Raw genomic sequence first — 23,038 nt, forward strand, 5'->3', positions numbered from 1 at the left:
CAACCACGCAAACAAACCAATCACAGACATGACGACAAAAGATAAGATTTCAGTGGAGGACGTTTATATAAATCACAGCAATTACATAAAAGACAGAGCAGCATGTTTCACAGTCAGGTTGTAAAAACCCGTTTCAGGAATAAAAGTCAACTTGATTCAGCTTAAGACTTCTTGTCTGGCTCACTGGTGTGTATTTAAGTGCACTGTGGCGGTTTACAAAAGAGGAATAAGAACTTAATGCTGACACTAAACCTTGTCATTTGGCACCGACAGCACACCAACTACACTTTTTTTTTCTTTATTATGCAGGAGATCCACTCCAATTTGCTTCCAAGGGAAAACAAATTGTTAAATGATACTAAGATGATCTACCTTGATGGAAGTAAAGACACCGTAAGATAATAGGGTCCCATTTTATCTGAATGGTCCAGTGCTGATACTCAATCTACTGTCAAGAGACTAAAATAGCCTGTTATTGAAAGAAAACTAATTTTCAGGTGATAATAGTGTGAAAAAAAACTTGAGATACTGATTGCCTGAGTGAAAGTTGGGTCATGTTCTCAGGTTAGGGTTATTTAGCCTGTAAAGATACAGCCGAGACACAATAATCTAATTAAAATTTACCTTTTGTCACCACATAGCTGAGTATCAGCACCGAATGGTACAAATAAATTCACTAAAAATGCACAAACACAACATATTACAAGCAAACCAGTGTCTTCCCCTCAGCTGTAGCTACATAAATTCAGTTAAAAACTTCAAATTAAACATACAGTTGAGTTGTTTTTGGTTTCAAACACTGGTGAACTTTTTCTTTGGGTGCCCTGGTTGTCAAGGCAGGTTCAAAGAAATGCATGATAATATTTCACAGTTATTTATCCAAATTTCATTCAGCACCGCTACTAAATTCATCCATCCTTTACTCAATCATCAACATTCATTCAGCTTAATCACCGACAGTAAACATTTTTGTATTCACTTAATTGTATCAGGAGGTACAATCTAAACACACCTGCACATTGCATTAAGCTGTGCAGCAGTCATTACGTTACTTCATGACAGTTTCAGAGTGTTTTCATGAGGGGCAGTGACACATATCTTCACATCTTTGGCAGTATGGATCACTCAGAGACCTTTGTTGTATGTCACGATCGTACAATTCGTTGCCATGGCGATCTCTGGCTCTAGTCGGCTCACATCGATCTGTGGGAATCAAAGTAAGACAAAGAGAGAGAGAGAAAAAAAAAGAAAAGAGTCAATAGTGCAAAATGACAATATTCGGTTCGTGCTGTCAGATACAAAAAGCGACCTCTGCACACGACCGAGGCATCTACATCCACCGCCGCTTGAAAGATCTGAAACAGTTTCATCTGCAACTAAATATTTCATAAAGGCCTTAAATGTTTTGCATTTACTGCTAATGTGCAAAAAAAGCCAATTTGGCAGATTAAAATCCAATTTTGAGGTTTGGAACTCCTAATGTTTGAACCAGAGACAGATGGCTGTGACTCAGAGGCAGAATCCTAATCAGACATCCTGGTAGGTGTGAAATGGGGAAGTGGGACAAATTGAGTAGGTGGGGGGTCCAGGAGAGCACGGCATTCATGTTGCTTTTTGGGGAGTTTTTTTTTTCTTCCTTTTTTTTTTTTGTCTGGTTTCCTTACAAAAGTGCAAAAAGGACTTGCGAGAGAAAAACAGGCAACGCCATGGAACGGGAGGCTGCCTTTCACAGGACTGTTGGCGGCACATATGTCTGAAGTTTTTTGCCATATGGCTGTCTGAGCTATTTCCAGCGGTAATTAAATCCTAAACATTTTAAAGCCAGAGCTGGCTGGCTTGTGTCAGCAAGTCATTTGGCAGAGAACAGACAAAGAGAGAGGAAGAGTTGGGAGTGAAAAATGAAATCATGCCACGGCCACTTACTGAGCAGAATGACACATACTGAGGCAACGGGCTAAAGTTAGATTTCAGCCTTCTAGCCTGGATTGTGTGAATGACTGACTGGCGATGGGGGCTCTGGGCAACGGTTGGACAGATCATAACAGAGCAGGTTAAGTCTCGGAGGGCTACGCCTCATTAGGAGAGGATCTCCGTAAAGCTCAACTAGTTAACGTTAAAGGGGTCAGGAGACTTCAGTCATCAACATCAGTCACTGAAACCAACTCACGGCAGACCTGGGCGAAGCAGATACTGAACACAAAGTGAGTATTTGAAGAATTGAAAACAAAGAATCAAAACGAACAAAGGGAGCTCTTGTGCATCTTATCTTAACATGAGGCTCATTAGTCAAGTTAAAGTTTTTCTCGGGAGCTTTTGCTTGGAAATAAAGCTGAGCTGAAAATTTGTACATAAAAATATACCTGTACTATTAGCCTGAGTGATGAATCGGCATGAGTTAGGCCTTTTAACGTGCTATTTTGTCATGTGCATTGCCTCCTTTGCTTCACTTCAATCTAGGTTGGCTCACTGTCTGTCGAGTCTTGCCTGCAGAGAAGGGCTACATAAATAAACTACACCTGAAAACAAGCACATCATTAGTAATTTGCACATCTGAAAAACATATCTTTAGTTTAAGAAAAGGTATCATTGTGTGATACTACAGAGGCTACTGATACTGTGGCTCATGTAACATCAGCAATGCGAAAAGCAGCAATATCTCTATCATCACCGCTGTCATTATCACCGCCGGAGAAGCCAGCAGGGAAAGTTGGATGCGTTAGTTTAGACTGGAGGGTTTTCAAAAGCGAGGACCTGTGACATCTGCGGGAAGAGGCTGATGGCGAGCGGCAGGGCGAGGCTGAAGGCGGCGAGACACACCAGGCTGTGGACGGGCAGGACGAGCCGCCGCTGCCTCTGGAGGAGAGGGAGCCTGGTGGGACAGAGGAGGACAAGGAGGAGGAGGAAGAACCACCAACACTTTATTCACATTATATCAAATGTGCAGCAGGTTGTGTGACAAATCATGGATACATAAAAAGTTAACTTACATGGTAACAGTATATTTGGACATAAAATGGTGACAACAGGACCTCACATACAGTGCAAAGGACAATATTTAAATTCATTCAAACTGTTACTGACTGCCACAAAGCTCGTAACTCCAGTTTTTGATGCCATTTTTCCTTATTTTGAATTGTAACATTGCTATTTGTTTGCTTCTCCAGTGGAATGACTCCCAGGTGTGTGAAACCTTTTTAAAATTCAACATCAAACCTCACACACATACATAAAAGGCATCAATTTTTTTCTCCATCTGAAGACACTCAAGACTTTTTGGAGATGCATGGATTTCAGGTGATATCAGGTATAGATTCTCTCCCGTTTCTCCTCCCTCCCTCCCCTCCATAGGCGAATCCTCTCTTCGGTGTGCGGGACAGCGAACTCAGCAGGAGCCTCAGAGAGAGCCGCTCCCTCTCTCCTCCACCAGCGACGCCTCTCCCCCTAACGAGGAGAGCTACTGCCTAATGAGGGAGCTCATTAACACATATGGCTGCCATGGTTTAATTAGGCTACACACACACACACACACACACACGCAGAGACACACACATACACAGAAACGCGAACACATTTAAGAGGGAATTGGAATATGTGGAGAAAAGTCAATGAGAAAAAGTTGTGAGGTATGTGAGAGGCGCGAGGAGGACAGGGTAACACGGAGGGCTTTGGGTGCAGCCGCGAGTTCGAAATCCTCATCAACAGGTGAAAATACTTGATGTTTTCTAAACTTAAAGCCAGCATTGTGTGCAAAAGCAGCTGCATTTGCACGGCTACTCCAGAAAAGGTCTTACTCAGGTTGCATGTAACTTTACTACCATGTAACGTCTTCTTCATCACTGAAAACATAACAAAGACACAACAATCCTGTCCACCTGGTGTTGGGCAGTAGGTTTCTTTGTATACAGGAGAAAGACATAATAAGTGTTTAGGTGTGTGTTGCTCGAGTGAACACACTAATGATCATATGATGATACTGGAAGAAGCAAAATAACAAGATATTTTGTTGGTACATTGACTTTGTAGGAACACCTTCATTCGATTTTACAAATTTAAAACCACCCACTGACTGACCACAGAACATATTGCTTGCTCTTCCTAATGAGAGCTAATTGGATGAATGTTGAGTGTGACTGATAGTTTGGATTTTTTTAATCATATCAAACTGCAGTGGGCGTATCCGAGAAAGCTCTCACACATTACCATAACCATGGTGGGCATACATCGCCCAGAACTCTGGTGGGATTCATAACAGCGCAGATTAGGGTCATCTAAATTTAAAGCCAATACAAAAATCGCAGCAGAGACGGTTCCCGTGATGCCTTCTTGTGGCCGGCCGAAGGACCTTTGGAAATTCTCCCACCTCCATGCAAGTGAAAAGGCCCCGCAACAAAACTTTTTGCTAAAAATATACGCTCGCTACATTTTCTGCATAAGTTATGGTCTCTACACTACTTTCTTGAACACATTTGTGCCATTTGTTGAAGTAAAATTGTGATTATTTTATTTAACTCAATTTTACAGAAAATAGTGAATCAATTCAGGAGAAATTATTCACTTTGGCAAAAAAAAAAACAAAAAAACTTATTCACATTTCTGATAGTCAAACTATGAGTTTAAATGGTTATTGTTACCAAATTGTGAGGTTTACATAAGTTGAGCCAAAACAAGGTTTTTTTTAGTAACTGGGTCAAGATGGGAATTCTCAGTGCATGTAAACACAGCCAAAGACATGAAAGTATATCCATGCTCTTTAGTCTACAATGACGCCAACAATGGAGAGTGTGCAAGCTCTCGCAGCGACAGAAGCCCCTCTGTCACCGACAAAACTTGGCTCTCAACAGCACCATCCATCATTAAGGGGCCGCCCAGGCACCCCTCTCTGTCCCCTTGTTCTCGCTCCATTGAGAGCCAGTGAAGGCGAGCTGACATGGAGGGTAGCCGAGCACTACTCACCTGCAACTGCACTCACCCCAACAGCCCCCGAGTCCCCGTCCCAGCCTCTTCCTTTTCACTCTCTCCCTGCTCACTCATTCAGCTCACAGGAATCCCAAACACACCTGGGCAGCCCGAGCCCGCCCCGCTCTGAGCGGTTGGGACAAGTGCTGTCAAGGATTTGCAAAGACGGGTGCATTCCTCGGCACGCCGCAGGTACAGTCAGGCCATCGATCACGGGACGTCCGTATAAACACACCGTGTCATTAAGGCTTCATTACAGTCGTATCAGACAGCGGAGAATCTCCGTGGTCGGGAGGGTTCAGCTGCTGTGTGGGCTTATCAAACTGAGCAGGGAGGAACCACAGACGCTGATATCTCCCACTGTAGGAGCTAAAATGGCAGCCTGAGGATTACACTGGAAGGTTTTTTGGAGCCTTTCTACTAAACAGCTTGAAGACTACTTACTGTACCCTAATAAACAAGAAGCAGGAAACGGGACGACAGCCTGTCTTTCTTATTTCCTCCCTCCTTTGCCAACAAAAAGTACCATGAACAGAAAACATAAGCATTACTGAGCCCAATAGTGACTGAAGTTGTTTTATTTTGTTGAGTTTTTCATCGAGTCCATCTGCAGTGTAGCATTTGTATGCATATTTTGCAGCAATCCTAGTCCCAAAATACCAGCAATTTTCCCCAAAACAAATAATTTGATTTGGTTGAATAGCACTGAATCGCATTTTCAAGTGTCTATTTTTCTACAACCTAAACCCCGATAGAAACACAAGCTTCACCAACAGAAAATCTGCAGGAAAAGGAACAGATTAATCGCTGTGAGGAATCTAAGTGGCTAAAAAGGAGACGAGGCAACACCAGGGTCAGCATCAGTCTTGTCGTTCTGAGATGCAAAGTGATGCAGATGTGGCCCTCGTTCTTCCAGACTGTAGGTTTCGCTGTTTTCCATTAACTGCTCTCTAAACTGAGTGTCACACCACTATTTTGGGCCTGTGCTCAAACTGAGTGCAAACCACCACAGTAATGACTGCTTATCGCCAGAGGTGTCACCAAATTCAAGAAAAAGGAGAATCTTGAGGATTATCACTTTAAAAATACACTGAAACCCAGACTCGGTGTTGGGGGAGAGGAGGCCGGGTGACGGCTGCAGGTATTTCATTAGGATTATCACATGCTTGTATCACTGATTGAATTATGACTCATGCACCTTAATAGTAACATAATCCTGATTAAGACCAAGTAATGCGATGTGTCTTACTTCTCCAGTGCAGCCATGATCATGGGAGGGAGCACCAGGATCGGCATGGGTAGGACCACTCTGGTCAGGGCTGTCTCTAAAAGTGCCTGTCACAAAAATCAACACGTCTGGAGGCATGAACTGACAAGATCAAAGGGCAGAGAAAATGTTTTTTTTACTTTTGGTAGATCAAATAATTACAGGTTTACATCCTGACGGCCTGATTTAATCTCTGATTTTGCACAGAAAGAGTTCGCTTTAGTGTTTTCACAGCTGAATGGTCTCTGTACTTACATGCCTGGCAGCCACTTTGGAGGTTCCCACCACGTTGCCGTCGTCGTCAAGCACGCTGATGCCCTCCGACAGCTCCGAGTGCCTCATGAGCACCACGTTACAGACGTTGGCACTCGCTGCACGGGGGGGAGAAAGTGCTACGAAATTAGAACAGCTGACAGGACATGCCGGGGCATACCGGAGGTGAACAAACCAAAAATAAAGTCAAGTAAAGTCTAACAATATCAGTCTTTGGTATTTGATCTGTTTTATAAAAGCGGTAAGGAGCAAACTGCCCTTTTAGCCTCTGGTTGGAGTGCAGGTTTGGTCGCCTAATGCAGGGAGAAAAATTCAGTTTCTTGGGTATTTTGGCCACATGGCGGCTCAAACCCTGGCCCGCTGAACAAAAACCCTTTTCAGCTGACACCAATATTTAAGATACAAATACCTTTTATACCACAATGTGTACCAGGAATTTGTACAAATAAAAATCTTGCACACATATTATCAGATTGCTATAGGTTAACTCAAAACTAGGTCTTTTAAATGATCTCTTTACTGAGTGGTTGTTCTTTTTTAACCACATCTTAATTAACTTTTAAAGGCCCAAACATACAATAAGTTGCAAGGAGAATGTCACACATATATGCATGATTTTCACCTTCACACTCTTCTAGAAAATTATAGAAAAAAATACGTCTTCCAAAACTTGTCTTGCTTTTTTTGTGTAAAATTGCTACAAACAGGTAAAAGAGCTTGCTCCCTTTTTTGCGATTCTCCCGCATGGAGTTCACAGTCTTCCCATGATTTGATGCACCACTATGTGACTGGTCATGCAAACTATCCTGCCATAAAACAGTCACAGGTTTGATGCCCACAACAAGCAGATTGTGCACTGACAGCACCGTTAAATGTCCTTCACGAAGACACCGAAGCACCACTTGCCTGCTGACTGTGAGTCGCGCTGGGTAAGGACGCTCAACGTGTAAACGAAGCACATCACTGCCGTCCATATTTGCTGAAATGTGGCTCGTAAGTCCGGAAACCGAAGGTCACTCCTTTTTACGTGCGACTCTGACTGAAGCACGAGCTGAATCACCTCCAACGGGAAACACGAGCAAGGTGAACGAGAGGTCGAGGCGCGCTGGAGAAACATCAGCAGTGTTTTCCGCCGCTGATTTATTCACGGAGGGCAAAATGAACACAAATGTATGTTAATATAGATAGACCTTTCTCCTTGACTCTAATAGGAATAAGAAAAACTCATTTTAGAGAGTTTAGTGTTAGTGCCGCAGGCCTTTTTAATTTAAGACAACAGCATTCTGAGTTATCTTTACTTAGGGCTGCAGGGCTGGGAGGTCGCTTTGTGAGAGGAATTCAATTGACTGAGCAAATAGCTCTTTTACCTACAAGGGATTTTTTATCCAGACCAATTAATAGAGGAACAGATAGGGGGATTTTGGCAAGGAATAACAAAAACTAAAGCACACGGATCAAACACCGGAAAAGGGTAAAATCCGAGTAATTATAAAATTGAATCGATTACTGCAAAGTCTGCAAAGTGAAATGCAGAAAATACAGGGCTGAAATTTGTAATTATTTGAAATAATTACATTTATGTACATTCTAATTGTCATATCATAACTAGTCGTACACAAATGGAAATGCATCCAAGCACTTAAAAAGATCTTTTCGCGTAATTACACAATAAATATCAGAAGTAAATGAGAAATGTTTGCAAAGACAACAAATTAATTATCCCCGCGCATTTCTGGCGGCACGACTTCCCCTCCAGTCATGGTCTCCATAATCTAATTGAATGACAGGCCGCCGCTTGATTAGGTTATTACAAATAAATCTACCCTTAAGTAAGCAAACAAAATCAAGCGGGTGAAAATTCAAATGGCACTTTGCTTTCCCCTCGCTTCAATTAGCTATTTTAATTACCTTTTTTATGGGCCCCACCAAAAACAACAACAACAACAACAACAACAACGACAACAACAACAACAATGAACAAACACATCAGGTAAATGAGGCCTTGACATAGACGCCACTTTAAGGGTAATTATCCAATTTGTTTGCGGCAGCAGAGTTCTAACGAGGAACCAATTACCAGGCAAAGGCAGGGCTGTAGAAACCTGTTGATTTAATTAGAAGAACCGCCATGCTAAGGAAGGGGGGGGCAGGCAAACAATTTAATTATGAGCCAGCAGCCCGGGGCATTCTGGGACATGGGTCTATACCCCTGGGTGTGACTGTGTGTAAGGGAGGGAGTGACATGAAAATTGGGCTTTGTGGCTCCGCACACATCTGACATAACAAGCCCACAACACATCCCCAACCCTCCAGAGAGGACAATGGACTGTGCAAATGAGGGAGCAGAATGAAACAAATCGCCCGGCCACATTTGGCTCTCGTACAGCGACTCGTAATGACGGCGCCGCGTTTGTTTACACGTTTTTAATCAGTCAATGTTTGGCCGTGTGAAGTGTTATTGTGACAGCGGTGTGTGAAATGCACTTCAGACGTAATTTAACTGAATATGTTAGTCGTCGACCGCATTGGAGGAACTCAACGTTGATACAGGCTATCATAACCCGCCGACGCGTGGAGATGCTCCATGTGAGGAATTTAAAGGAGCTTGAAAGCGACAATGGTTTCTGCTATCTGACAGCCCGAGTCGCATTAAAATATTTTAGTGTGTTTGAGGCTGAGGACGGGAGCTCTGTGTTGAAATCTGGCAAGAAACTGCAGGAGAGTGTTAAGTTTGTGTGAGGTTGTCCTATGTACAGTGAGAAATAATGGCTATCAATATTAGCTATAAATAATGGGTTAATAATCAGTTATATAACCTTATAATGGGTTATATAACCAATTATAATGATTACAACCCATTATAAAGTTATATAGTTTTAAATAATGGGTTTCAATATACCAAAATGATCCTTTTTCCACGATTAGGAACTTTGGTTTGATTGGTCTACGTTTTGTTTCTAGTGTCATTTTGTTGGTTGATTGTATATTTTTTGTATTTATATTTTTTATTTTTTTAGATTAAGTAAAAGTCTGCATGTTTGTCCTAGTTTGTCGCACGTTCCTGCTGCCTTCCAGCACCTGACTACTTGTGGCTGTGCAAGAAGATTTCATTGATTGTATATTTTTTATGTTTTAATTTTTTTTTTTTTTTTTTTATTCTGTAGCTCACTGTCCAAAAGTGAATCCAGTTATTGACAGATATTCTGAGCACAGCTACAACAGCATTTAATAGTAAAAAAGAAAATCAGCAATCTAAAAGGGAAGCATTAGCGGTCAGGTTTCAATGTTAAACCTTAAAATAAAAGAGATTTGCGGCAATGTTAAACAAACATACAGGGAGAAATCCAGCGTAGAACAGGGAGAGCTCACTTCCTTCCCCCACTGAGCTGCAGCTGCTCTATATGCTCCTTGTATTTGGCCAGTTTACCAACATAAAAGCAGAATTTCACCCTAAAACAAGCACCAGTCCCTAATTTTAAACACTGTTAATGTGTTTTAGGGCTGAATTTCCCTTTGTGTAATCTAGTCTCAATTCTAGTCTATTCAGGAGGGCCTGGACTGACATAAATAATAGTCATATTTTCACCACAGAGAGGAGGAAACCAGCTAATTAGAGTGGAGATCCAACAGAGAAACATCTAGGGAAGATTCATCTCTGCAAAATGCTGGAATAATAATACTGCCTGTTCACGTGAGAATGAGGCTTATTAGCCTTTGTTACTGAAATGTGTTATGATGCTGTGTTATCTTGCTTGCTCACAGGTGGGGGGAAGGGCGGGATTAAACTCCAGTGGGTGGAGCATTCTTGTTCCAAAATGAGCCAGAAAGTGAGTTTTGAAAGGCGAGCTCTCAGCACCTGGTGAGCTAATTGTTGAGACCCTAGTATTCATCAACAAACCTATCAACCCCCTGCAGATATACTATGGTCATTTTGTGCCATGAGGCAGCAAAAATCATACGTATTGCACCTTTAATAAAGTGCAATGGGTGTGGTTTGCCATGAGAGCACACACAAGACAAAGGCTGACCGGGGAGTTTAGCCTGTTTGAAATTTAATTTATTATACTTTTCATTTACCAGCAGTTTATCTGACCACCTGCCAATTGACCCAAGTAGGTAAATTAAACAAAAACAAAGTATTATCGGTGAATGCTATCTGACCAAGGTCTGAGGGAATGAACTTTTTGGACGTACCCACGGCTGGGAAGGGGATGAATCTCTGCACCAGCAGCCTGGTGGTCGGGTTGAACCGGCTGGCTTTCTGGATTAACACATTCAGCCCTACCTGGAGACACACACACACACACACATAAGAAGCAGAGTTTGAAGCTGCTGTGTGTTTAGTGAAAGTTTTCTCAGATGTAAATTTGAGCAGGCATAAATACACAAAATATTCTGTGACACAGTGAAAGGCTTCAGACCGGTTCTGCTCGTTCAGTTCCTTGTAAATGTATAAATAACATGAGGAATAATAGCTCATGTAAATGCTTTCATCTTAAAAAAAGAGACAGTAATGTTTAATGAGCATATGTTAACACTTGGATCAGTCACTGAGCCACAGGACTAGTCATTCAGAAAATTCAACATCAGAATTAAAACGGTAAAAATGCAGGATCCTCCTTCTTAAAGTTTGCAACGTATAGAAGACACTCATCATGTATAACTGAGCATAAATCTACTACAGAGCTACTACAGAGCAGAGAGGAAATTATTGAAATATGAAATTGAAGTGAAGCCTTTCAGTGTGCCTGAGAAAACTTTCATCATGTGAACAAAAATATGAATACTGTATTGTCCATTGAGGCTTGATGTCAACACAAAAAAGCATGAAAAAAGGAAAAACAATCAGTGTTGCGTTTACGGTATATTCAGAAATGGGAAAAGTGACAAAAAGTGACAAGAGCACTCGGCTCGGTGAATAAAAAAAATGAAATAATGTTGAGTTTGTCATAGTATGTTAACACACTGTAGGCCTGTAGGTGTTAAACCACCAAGTCTGTCAGATAACACAGCACCACTCCACTCCAGCCTCTGGCTCTCCCCAGCCAGGCGGGGGGTCGTCACCAAAGCTGAGGTTTAATTGGAGAGCTCCCATCCTGACTCCCCATGCCTGTCGGTCCGCCCCCCAGACACCCCGCCATTCTCCCTGCCTGTTGCCGCTGTCAGGCCCGAGGGCAGCAGCCGGATGTTCGCCCAGCAGGAGCAGTAATTGGCTCCGTTTGAGCCTGGTGTCCGCACCGAGAGCTCTGTCAGGTGCGAGTGAGCGAGTTTTACCCTCCACTCTTTGATGCCAAAAACATAAAAACCAGGATACCTCCATTGTTGGGTTGTTGAGGGCAGATTTTGACATATTTGGACTGAAAAAGAGGTGAACTTTTGGGCCATTTTCTTGCCAAAATATCGAAAAGGAGTCAGTGTTTCACACCCAGATTGGAGTTTTTGTTAAGATCGAAATTCTCTGAAACAACATTTAGATCATCTGACACTAAAGCTTCAGCCCAAACCCAGACTAGTGATATTCTTGTATTATTTTAGGGTTAGAGGCTCCTTAAAACAAGGTGACCCACCTCACTTATCCAGCGGGAGAGAAAACATCAGTGCCACAAAGTGAAGATTCAGTTTGCGACAAAGCTTCATCAAATGATTAAATGAATAAAAAGTGCAAAGAAAATGATGTTTTACCCAGATTATTTTTCCATAGCTGCATCATTACTCACATTTGTGCTCTCTAGCTTCAAAATAGGAAGACATGGACAGTTGCTACAGCTGACACAATATTGAGAGCAGCTAACAACTACTACCATAACTTTAAGTTTACAGAAATGCTGCTGCTTCGACACTTCAGCCTTAGGACGTGTTCAGCTACTCTGCCCTCAGAGTCATTAATGGCAATCTTTTGCTCAGAGACATAATTTTCATTGACACATGTTCATCTATAAAGCCCTTGCTGGAGATCAGCCTCCCAAATTGACCTTATTGCTTAATTCAGACTAAAAAAACGCAGAGTTTGCATTGTGTTAAGCAAAATGACCTTCAGCTCCTGTGCCCCTAAATCACGGACTCTTCCTCAAAACAGATGAAGAAGTAACTCGCTGATTTCCACCAGTCAGTTCACAGCCATGATTACATATCACCTCACATCTGCCTGTAATTGCTTTAACTAATTGTATTTTTTTCTTTTCTTTCTTGTGAAAAAAGTTTAATCACCTGCTGTTTTCTGTTGACTCATCTAAAAACATACCATGCGTAAAATGAAAAAAGCATACAACATTAAAAATGGAAAATCACACTGTTTTTGTTGTTGACAGCATGAGCAGCCATAATTTTATGAGGTCAAGTCACGACACAGGTGTGGAGAAAACTTGCCGGACTTCACAATGAGACACTCGCACTTAAAAAGCTGTTCTGTTTTTCCTGCTCGGAAGCTGCAAATCCCAAGTTCTGACTTAGAACTGAATGCAGCATTAACATCAAGCAATTTAATTGACAGGTAAGAAATCATTTGAGTCACAGCTACTGAATGAGCCAGAGCAGAGGCATTATGGGAACTCACGGCGATGGAGACGGCGCTGGTCACGGCTCCGAGGTATCCCTGGACAAATTTAGAAGTCGGAGTGGTCTGGAGTGGCAGCAGAAGGAAATGACATTAAACATGATGAAAGCGTGAGTTCATGCAGTTCAGAGAGAAAATGAGTTGCAGCATGAATGCCTGGCTCAGTGGCACCAGGCCGGCTTAGTGCACATACAGTACCTTGGAGGCGTTGCGGTTGCAGTAGTTAACACAGGCATTATGACTCTGGTTTAACCACTGTCAAACGGCAAGCAAAAAAAGACATGAACCTAGTTAATATGCATGATGGACCATGCATCATACTTCATGTTTCATTCTCAAATTACCTGTAATACCTAAAATGTCAGTAATAGTGTTGCTAGTGTTTCTCAAAATGAACCTCACTGCTTCATTAGACACTAGACTGAAACGTCCTGAAGCAACTTTTTGTCTGCGCAGAAATGTTGCAGTTTGGAGTCATGCAGCTGTACCTGCCAGAAGATGGTTGACACCAAGGTCTGATTTGGGAGAAGGAGGCCGACAACCTGCACAACGACAAACTCACTTTAAAAAAGATAACACAAAAGTTAAAAAGTAACTTACAGCAGCTTTCTATAGCATAACAATAGAAAGTATGCAGTAGGATAGCAGAAATAGAAGAAGCAGCTCTGTTGGTTGGAAATGTAAAAAAAAAAACAAAGGCAGTCCGCATTCAAAAATGTTAAAAGCCTTAAAATTTAGTCTTTTCCAGTGTCTTAAAAAAACCCGCCAACATATATTTTTTGCATTTCAGAGTAATTTCTAATGAAGAACACGCATGAGCCCAGATAGTTTTATGCTAATTTTATGTTCTCAAAGCAGTCTTACCACTGGTGTGCCAAACGGGATGAAACCTGCGAGGAGACAAAAGCGATCATGCAATCACCGCAACTTCTCATGCTTAGGAAATTATGTTTGCTTTTGGTATAGACACTTGGTTTTATTTAGGTTTTTAAGTTTTATTTCTCTTGTTTTCACCGTATAACTGTCATAAGTCTTATCTTGATGGTGTGCATCATTTTAACTTACACTATATTGCCAAAAGTATTCGCTCGGCTGCCTTCACACACATATGAACATGAGTGACATCCCATTCTTAAACCATAGGATTTAATATGATGTGGGCCCATCCTTTGCAGCTATAACAGCTTCAACTCTTCTAGGAAGGCTTTCCACAAGGTTTAGGAGTGTGTTTATGGGAATTTTTGACCATTCTTCCAGAAGTGCATTTGTGAGGTCAAACACTGATGTTGGACAAGAAGGCCTGGCTCGCAGTCTCCGCTCTAATTCATCCCAAAGGTGTTCTCTCGGGTTGAGGTCAGGACTCTGTGCAGGCCAGTCAAGTTCTTCCACACCAAACTCGCTTATCCATGTCTTTATGGACCTTGCTTTGTGCACTGGTGCGCAGTCGTGTTGGAACAGGAAGGGCCATCTCCAAACTGTTCTCACAAAGTTGGGAGCATGAAATTGTCCAAAATGTCTTTGTATGCTGAAGCATTAAGAGTTCCTTTCACTGGAACTAAGGGGCCGAGCCCAACGTCCGAAAAACAACCCCACACCATAATTCCTCCTCCACCAAACTTTACACTTGGCACAATGCAGGCAGACAAGTACCGTTCTCTTGGCAACCACCAAACCCAGACTCGTCCATCAGATTGCCAGACGGAGAAGCGTGACTCGTCACTGCAGAGAACACGTGTCCACTGCTCTAGAGTCCAGTGGTGGCATGCTTTACACCGCTGCATCCGATGCTTTGCATTGTGCTTGGTGATGTAAGGCTTGGATGCAGCTGCTCGGCCATGGAAACCCATTCCATGAAGCTCTCTACGCACTGCTCTTGAGCTAATCTGAAGATCACATGAAGTTTAAAGGTCTCAAGCTATTGACTCTGCAGAAAGTTGACGTCCTCTGCGCACTATGCGTCTCAGCATCCGCTGACCCCGCTCTGTGATTTTATGTGGCCTACCACTCTGTGGCTGAGTTGCTGTCGTTCCCAATCGCTTCTACTTTGTTATAGTACCACTAACAGTTGATTGTGGAATATTTAGTAGCGAGGAAGTTTCACAACTGGACTTACTGCACAGGTGGCATCCTATTACATTACTATTACAGCACCATGCTGGAATTCACTGAGCTCCTGAGAGCGACCCATTCTTTCACAAATGTTTGTAGAAGTAGTCTGCATGCCTAGGTGCTTGATTTTATACACCTGTGGTCATGGAAGTGATTGGAACACCTGAATTCAATGATTTGGATAGATGAGCGAATACTTTTGGCAATATAGTGTATGTAAAGCATTTTGTAGCTATGTGTTGAAAAGTGCCATACAAATAAAGTTCATCATTGTTGTTGTCTGTCTGCAATTCCTTCCGTTTTGTTGTTGTTGTTGTTGTTTTTGTTTTTTGATGAGCCTGGCTTGTGATTTTTGGTTTGATTTTACAACTTCAAAGTTCCTACTGTATTTTATTTCATGTATTTATGTGTGATAATGTACATATTATCCATGTATATTTATTTTCTCTGTTTTAATTTGTCTGATTTTATCTTGTGAAGCTCTTTTCAACATTGTTTAGGTGCAATGCTACACAAATGAGGTTTAATATTATTCTATATTCTGGTATAACTTTGCAGAACTCCATCATCTGACTAATGTGTCTCTGTACAAAAGCTTAGAGATATTACACTTTCTTATATGCGTTTGCAAATCCTGGATAAAGAAAAGTGTGCTGTGCAGAGGGTGGGGAAAAAATAATAATGGAAACACCAGATGATGAGGACTTGACTTCTGAAGATCCTTCATGACAATTAAAAAGTGAGCTACCTTGTGAGCCATATTGAGTCAAATGCCAATTAGCGGTATTTGTCAGCTGTGCGTCAGTTTTCACGGATCATATCGCCGCATGAATTGCAGGTGCACCGATCGCAAAGCCTGCAGGGGGACAGTCTGGATCATCACGACATATGCCGGCGACAGACAAAACTCACCGATGAGCAAGACTAGCGGTTGCGAGTCGAAGTTCACCCGCAGCGACAGATGAACAATTAACAGGATGAATTCAAAAATGTCCCGAGGAAATGTGACAACACCTCTGTGACAGTCTCAACAAAACGATCTGCAGATATGCACATCACTTAGCCTACACCTTCTTGAAAAAGGTCCAATATTGCATTACACACACAGTTTGGGACTTGTATGCAGGCAGCAGCAGCAGACATGAAGCTGCTCTGAAGGTAAAGTGTAGTCCAACTCATCTGATTCCATGTTGTTTCCATTATTTTGTCCACCCTTTACTTCAATCTCCAATTTATCCTGTTACACTTCAACTGGCTCTTCAATTTAAGCAAAGCAAAGGGCATGTTGAAGTTGAATCCTGATTTCAGTGAATTTGTATCTAAATCTGAGAGTTATTGCAGTGTTTAAGTGGCTTTTCATCATTTTCACTGCAGGTGTGACAGATCAGCAGGACCCTGTGGTGCATTCAATGACAGCTACACTCCCATGCGTCTGACATGTGCTTAGGGTTCCCACACCTTTTCTTAAATCAAATTAAAGCCCCTTTAAAAGCATTTTTGAGGTGCATTTCAGGCTTTTCAAGCACCTCGCTGCTGTTTCCGGCTACTCAGAATGATTTTGTCACTTCTTTGTCATATTAAATCAGATGTTATTGAGCTATAAACAATCATAATCGTGTTTAGTGAGCATTGTACAGAAGCGACACAAGTTAAAAGGAGGTTTCAAGTTTCAAAATGTGTCACTAATTACAATTTCAAACAGTTTCAAGTACTTTACTGAAAATACCACTTTAAACTTCAAGCGTTTTCAAGGATTTCCAGCACCCATATGAACCCTGTTTAATGTTAATTCCCTCTTTTGCTCTCTCCATCTTCTTGCCCCTTCCCTCTCCCTCTCTGGCAGCTCAGATCGGCCTTGCAAACAGGTGTTTTGAGACTAGACCAAAATACTCCCGTTTCGTCGGAGGCCCAACAGTGGGCTCTACCTCTCGGTCACCGTGGGAGACTGGGCTTTAATCAGCACCCAGCTGAGTGTGACCTTTTGCAGGCCCAAGATAACCTGAAGAGCCCTGTTGAGCGGTGACAGTCCCCGGAGTGAACGACACCTCCGCGTCGGACAACAAGCCCCTGGATCCCGCTGCACCCGGCCCATCAACACCAAGACACCGTACCTGACATCCGAAAGGGCATGAGGATCTTCTCCCCCGTGTCAGGATGGATGATTGCCTGCGGTAAAATTATAATGATCATAATCAGACGATAATGACTACAGAATGATTTGGGCTTTTTTTTTCTAAGTTCAGCCAAATGAGGAGATTTTACTCCAAGGTTTTAAATGAAAAGAGGGATTTTTGCTGGTTTTATAAGCCAGGTAAAATACTGTGATAGAAAGCATTTGCTCCATGAAGTATTTTTGCAACAGCGATTACAATTTTTCAGCTGAAAGAGAAAACATTCTGAAATTTTCACACCCGAATCCAGACCAATACTTTTATCAACACCAATTTTATAAAACATGGGTATAAAATCAATTTTACATCATCTCTGGGTGTAATGAAGGGTTTTACTCCATGTGTAATGTTAGACAGCCAATCACCAGCTTTGGGAAGGGAAGAAGGCTCACTGACGCTGATGAAATTTTTCTCCACAGATACTGAAATTTGGTACTGAATAACATTCAATACCAGATTTCAGCACCGTGGCATTTTTAATACTTGATAGTACTGAAGCATTTCAGTCGGTGCCATAAAAGTATCTAAGTTTGGTACCCAGCCCTACACCTGACAGCATATGAATATTAAGTACCTAATAAGAGGCAGGACTGACTTTGGTTTCCAGAATAGCTTCAGTACGTCTTAACTTTCCTTCTCTCTTCCTGTACTGTCCTCTTCACATGTGCCATGTTTTAACTTTTGCACCTTTACACATGACACAGGTGGCCACTTTTTTTTTCTGTAATTGTAAAGCACTTTGTGACCTCTGTCTTTAAAAAGCACTATACTAATACATTTCATGATGATTAGTTTTTATTATTAACTGTGAGTGATGGGATATTGGACTTTTCCTGAGGAAGAAAAGCATCTTCCTGTATCAGGATGAAGGATGAAGGAAATCTGTTTCCCTTAATGTTTCATAGATCTGGTGATCATTTTTAGCAACTTTATTGACTGGTTGTCCCTGCCGGGGAGCTTTGACATCTCCCTCCCTTGCCACACTAAATACTTTTGTGGCTTCCATGTGCGATGCCACTGTGATTTCGGCCTGTTTTGTTTTTTTATTTTCATGCTGCTTTGAAAACTGGCCCTGTAACTTTGACTTAGCTCCTTCACATTTAAAGTTTCTTTTTTTCATGTGGTGTTTCAGTTATTTTGTCCACTTTCCCACGTGTTTGTTGCATCAACAGAGAAGTGTTTAGCCGAGGTGCAAAGAACGGTGTCAGTTTGTTGGCCTATTCAGTCAACCACAAGAGATAGTGCAGATAGTGATCGCAGAAATGTGTGTGTATGTGTGTGTGTGTGAGAGAGAGAGAGAAAGTGTGAATAACAAAGAATAAAGAGGTGTGATAGAGGATGACCGAGAATCGTGTTTTACCTGCTTTATTTTCTGAGCTTGCCAAAGCTGTAGAGAAGAATAAAAAAAAATGGATTTAATTAGAATTGAACACTCTGTGAAAAATTTCCAAAACATGCCGCCTCATCATCCATCACTGAATGACGGCGGAGATGATTTTTCTGACAGCGAAGCGTTTGATGCTGCACAAAGGTGAAACCCCCCACCCTCACATCACCTCACTGACTGAGGCGCAGTAACAAGTGCAACACGACTGACGGGTTCAGCCCACAGAGAGAGCTGCAAGAATGAGGCTGAGGCGCCGATCCGCTCCTTAAATTTCTCTAAATGACTAAATCATGTAAAAAAATGAATTGTAAATGTCTAATTCGGAGCCATTTGCCAGTGATTTGATCCTCAGCAATGCATTTTTCTTATTTATGGCGTCTGACCACATTCATTAAAGTCTCCTCAGAAGCCTTTTTATTTACACCACAGTGATCATTTACTTATAACAGTGAATATTTGCGTCCTTACCTGAGCGTCTGTCACTCCTGGTGGAAGTTTCCCTTGTTTGCATCGATCGAGGAGCTCCACACTCTCTCGAAGTCGCCTCTGATTTGACCGAAATAAAATCAAATCAAACTCAGTAAAAAGGTAAAGTTAGGTTAATGAGAGCGATTTTCCCCGGAGAAGCGTAAAAAAAAATAAATTAGTCAGCTTAGAGATGTTTTTGTTCCCTCCACACTCACAGGCGCGCGGCTCAATGTGCGATAATTGCATTTCTCTAAAACTTCCATGCTGATTTTCAGTTGACAAATGAGTTTCCTAAAAGGTAATGAGCATCGTTCTATGGTGTGATCATTGTCTAATGCTGAGCACAATACAAGGTCATATGGCCCAATTTGTTCTAATTAGCCTGCCATCTGCGTGTGTGTGTGTGTGTGTGTGTGTGTGTGTGTTCGTTCCCGTCTTTCCCGATGTGTGTTTGGTGTGTAAGTGTGCCTGTATGCAAAATCATGGCCGGTCCTGTTCCACTGTCTTCATTAAAGGCAAGTTGAGGCTTTGCCTGGCCCAGCAGGGTGCACAGGGTGTGTGTGTGTGTGTGTGTGTCGGGGGTGAAGTGGGGGTGGGGAGGTAAAGCTGACACACACACACACACACACACTCTGGCCCTCACAGCTGCCCCACATGTCCACACCTCGTCACTTCCCAGGAGGCACTGCTGCTATTACTGTCACCAATGAGGCTGCTAACAGCTTCATTACCCAGAACAGCGATGACTCCAGTCACTCCTGAGCAAAATTACCGCAACTCGACGAAGAGCAGGGGAAATATTACGACAGGGAGGCCGGCCCAGCGGTTAGAGACTGTTCTGTAACCCAAAGGTCACGGGTTTGATCCCTGCAGCAGAGAGTACAACACTGAATCCCCTCCGACCTGCTCACTCCTCTTCGGGATAGGAGCGTCTGATAAACCTGGCCAACTTTTCCCGATTATCAGAAAATCAGTGGCTCATCAGATCTGTGCACTTCACTTTTTGGAAAGTAAACAACTGTTGAAGAGATCGGTGCATAAAAGTTTGAGGGGAAAAAGGCTCAGCAAACCCTGACCAGGGAAATAAAGGTGCAAAAAACAAAACAAAACGCATGTATGTGTACGTACTGATGTGTGGTGATGCAGGTTTAATAAAGATGGATCCATAAATGTGTTTACCTCTGTCACAAAGAGAGTGCTGGGGTCAATCACATCCAGGAAGTGTCTGAACCTGCCGGAAAATGTGGTCTGAGGAGGGAAGGAAGAAAGAGGGAAGGAGAGAGGAAGGGAAGAGGGAAGGAAGGAGGGAAGGAAGACGGAAGGGAAGAAGGAAAGAACAAAGGAAGGAGGGAAGGAAGGGGGAGAGAGGGAGGGAAGGAAGAAGGGAAGGACAGAAGGTAGGAAGGAAGGAAGAAAGGAGGAAGGGAAGGAGGGACGGAAGGAAGGAAGGAGGGTGGGAAGGAGTGATGGAAGGAAAGAAATAAAGAAAGAACGGACAGGAAAGAAAAGTAAAGGAAGGGAAGGGAAAGGAGCAAGTAAACAAGAAAGGAGCAAATTGAGAGAGGAAGGAGGGAGGGAAGGAAGAAGGGAAGGACAGAAGGTAGGAAAGAAGGAGGGAAGAAGGGAAGGACAGAAGGTAGGAGGGAATGAGGGAAGGAAGGAAGGAATGAAGGAAGGAAGGAAGGAAGGGAAGGAGGGAAGGAAGGAAGGAGGGTGGGAAGGAGTGATGGAAGGAAAGAAATAAAGAAAGAAAGGACAGGAAAGAAAAGTAAAGGAACGGAAGGGAAGGGAGCAAGTAAACAAGAAAGAAGGAGCAAATTGAGAGAGGAAGGAGGGAGGGAAGGAAGAAAGAAAGAAAGAAGGTAGGAAAGAAGGAGGGAAGAAGGGAAGGACAGAAGGTAGGAGGGAATGAGGGAAGGAAGGAAGGAATGAAGGAAGGAAGGAAGGAAGGGAAGGAGGGAAGGAAGGAAGGAGGGTGGGAAGGAGTGATGGAAGGAAAGAAATAAAGAAAGAAAGGACAGGAAAGAAAACTAAAGGAACGGAAGGGAAGGGAGCAAGTAAACAAGAAAGGAGCAAATTGAGAGAGGAAAGAAAGAAAGAAAGAAAGAAAGAAAGAAAGAAAGAAAGAAAGGACAATTCAAACTGTGATTGACGTGAAGACATTTCACACTTCATCATCCGACCTTCATGATGTGACTGCTGAGGCTCCAGACTCCCTTTAAACCTGAGAAAAGCAGCGGCACCGGGTCGTACCTGAGGCAGCTGCCGCGCGGTGAGCCCCGCCGCCCCGGCCCGCCAGTTGTTCGGTGCGCCAGGTGGAGCCTCCTCATTAATACCTCCTGCAAACTGTTTCCTCCCTGCTTCTCTTCGACGACTGAATGGCAATTAATTTCAAATGACTCTGCCAGAAATAGCTCGCAATCATGTCTTCATATCTGAGCATAAGGAACCATTTTGGAGCTTAGCCTTGATTACAGTAACTGTTAATTTGGATGAAAATCTGGTGACTGACACACTGCTGTGCCTCACAGCTTTTCCTCTGAACATATGGATGGTTTTTACAACTTGCAGCACAAAAATAATGTGTTAGGCAATTCTTTTTAAACTGCTCTGTAAATATCTCCTGTCCTAATTTACCTGCAGCACTGCAGTTTGAGCTGACAATTTACCATAGCAGCACTGCTTTTCATGTAGAAACACGTTATTATCACAAATACATACATGCCGATATGTTGACATGAAGAGTGACAAGAAGTGGCATACATTTTGAGTGAGAAATAATGCAAAACATCCCGAAAAAATGACGTTTTGTTAACATCATACAGGCAAACACAACGAACACTGGTCAACTCCATGTAATTAAAGTTACACCACCAAATGTCAGTTTTAATGTGCAACTTTCCTCTGTCGCAGACACATTGCAGACTGTCTCAGTTGTAAACATGACTGACCGAGACTAAATAGATAAATAAATAAATAAATGAAAGTACCTGGTCAAAGCGAGGCTGTCCATACCGGAAGGTCGGATATTCAGACATTGTGCTGCAAATGAACACAAATCCAGAAACAAGCTTTTTTTCCCCCACTGAATAACTTCTTTAAAAACACTTCTAGTTGGTGTTAAATGTGTTTTTGCAGTTGCGCGGTTCCGCAGTCGGTCATTCAGTGTTTCTGTGTCGAGGCATTGTAGGTAATGTTGTTTTTCCAGCGAGCAGCCTATAGCTGGAACTGGGTGGAACTGACTACATTTCCCATAAGGCATCTGCTGTTTATGCTTTCGTTAACAAGAAATACACAAGGAGGGCGTTTAAGTGCATCAACGTGGAGTTCAAGAGCTCAAATAAGTCCGTAAGCCTCTATATGAAACATTTTGAGTTACAATATATCCGGGTGAACGAGCTAAAAGTGCTGTGGAGTTTAAGGAGGGTGACAGAGCCCCCTAGTGGTGATTTTTAGTATAGCATCATAGTGTAGGTCCACCTGTACAGTCTAATGTGTAAATTTAATTTTGTGTTTATTATTGAGGTTGTGGTTTGCAGAAGTATTGTACGGGACTACATTATATTGACAGGTGTTTCTAATTTTTTGCCCTCCCTATTTATATACGATGAGGGGGACAGCATATTGGAAACATCTCTCAATAAAATGCAGTCCAGTACAACAGCAGCACTAACTATGAGCTCAATGCCAAACACAGAATCGAATGAACACCTCTATTACTGTGACAAAAAGAAAAGCTGAGCATTTTAGGCAGCAGGAAAGGAAACTTTATGGCAGAGCAGTTGGATTGGATTGTATTAGACTGTACAGGTGGACCTGATAAAGTGGCCACTGAGTGTTTGCAGGTAATAACG

General features: G+C 42.4%; 1 protein-coding gene across 3 annotated transcripts; it reads right to left on the reverse strand.

The window, feature by feature from the left end:
- Positions 1–42: 42 nt before the first annotated feature.
- sfxn5a (sideroflexin 5a) lies at positions 43–22,766 on the reverse strand. 3 transcript variants are annotated; one of them, XM_030045053.1, is made up of 14 exons: positions 22,175–22,762; positions 20,364–20,432; positions 19,185–19,262; positions 18,690–18,716; positions 17,270–17,324; positions 13,914–13,939; positions 13,538–13,591; positions 13,248–13,304; positions 13,050–13,115; positions 10,691–10,781; positions 6,479–6,594; positions 6,206–6,291; positions 2,752–2,869; positions 43–1,203 (listed from the first exon to the last, which is right to left on the reverse strand). In XM_030045053.1, exons 1-14 carry the CDS (start codon positions 22,220–22,222, stop codon positions 1,126–1,128), a joined length of 969 nt encoding a protein of 322 aa, XP_029900913.1. In that variant the 5' UTR covers positions 22,223–22,762; the 3' UTR covers positions 43–1,125. The 3 variants fall into 3 exon arrangements, with proteins under 3 accessions (XP_029900913.1, XP_029900915.1, XP_029900914.1); XM_030045055.1 differs by lacking the exon at positions 22,175–22,762 and adding an exon at positions 21,438–21,527; XM_030045054.1 differs by lacking the exon at positions 43–1,203 and adding an exon at positions 1,225–2,484 and having other exon boundaries at positions 22,175–22,766.
- Between the last annotated feature and the right edge of the window lie 272 nt (positions 22,767–23,038).

The sequence above is a fragment of the Myripristis murdjan genome, chromosome 22, assembly GCF_902150065.1.
Source record: "Myripristis murdjan chromosome 22, fMyrMur1.1, whole genome shotgun sequence".
NCBI classification, from domain to species: Eukaryota; Metazoa; Chordata; class Actinopteri; order Holocentriformes; family Holocentridae; genus Myripristis; species Myripristis murdjan.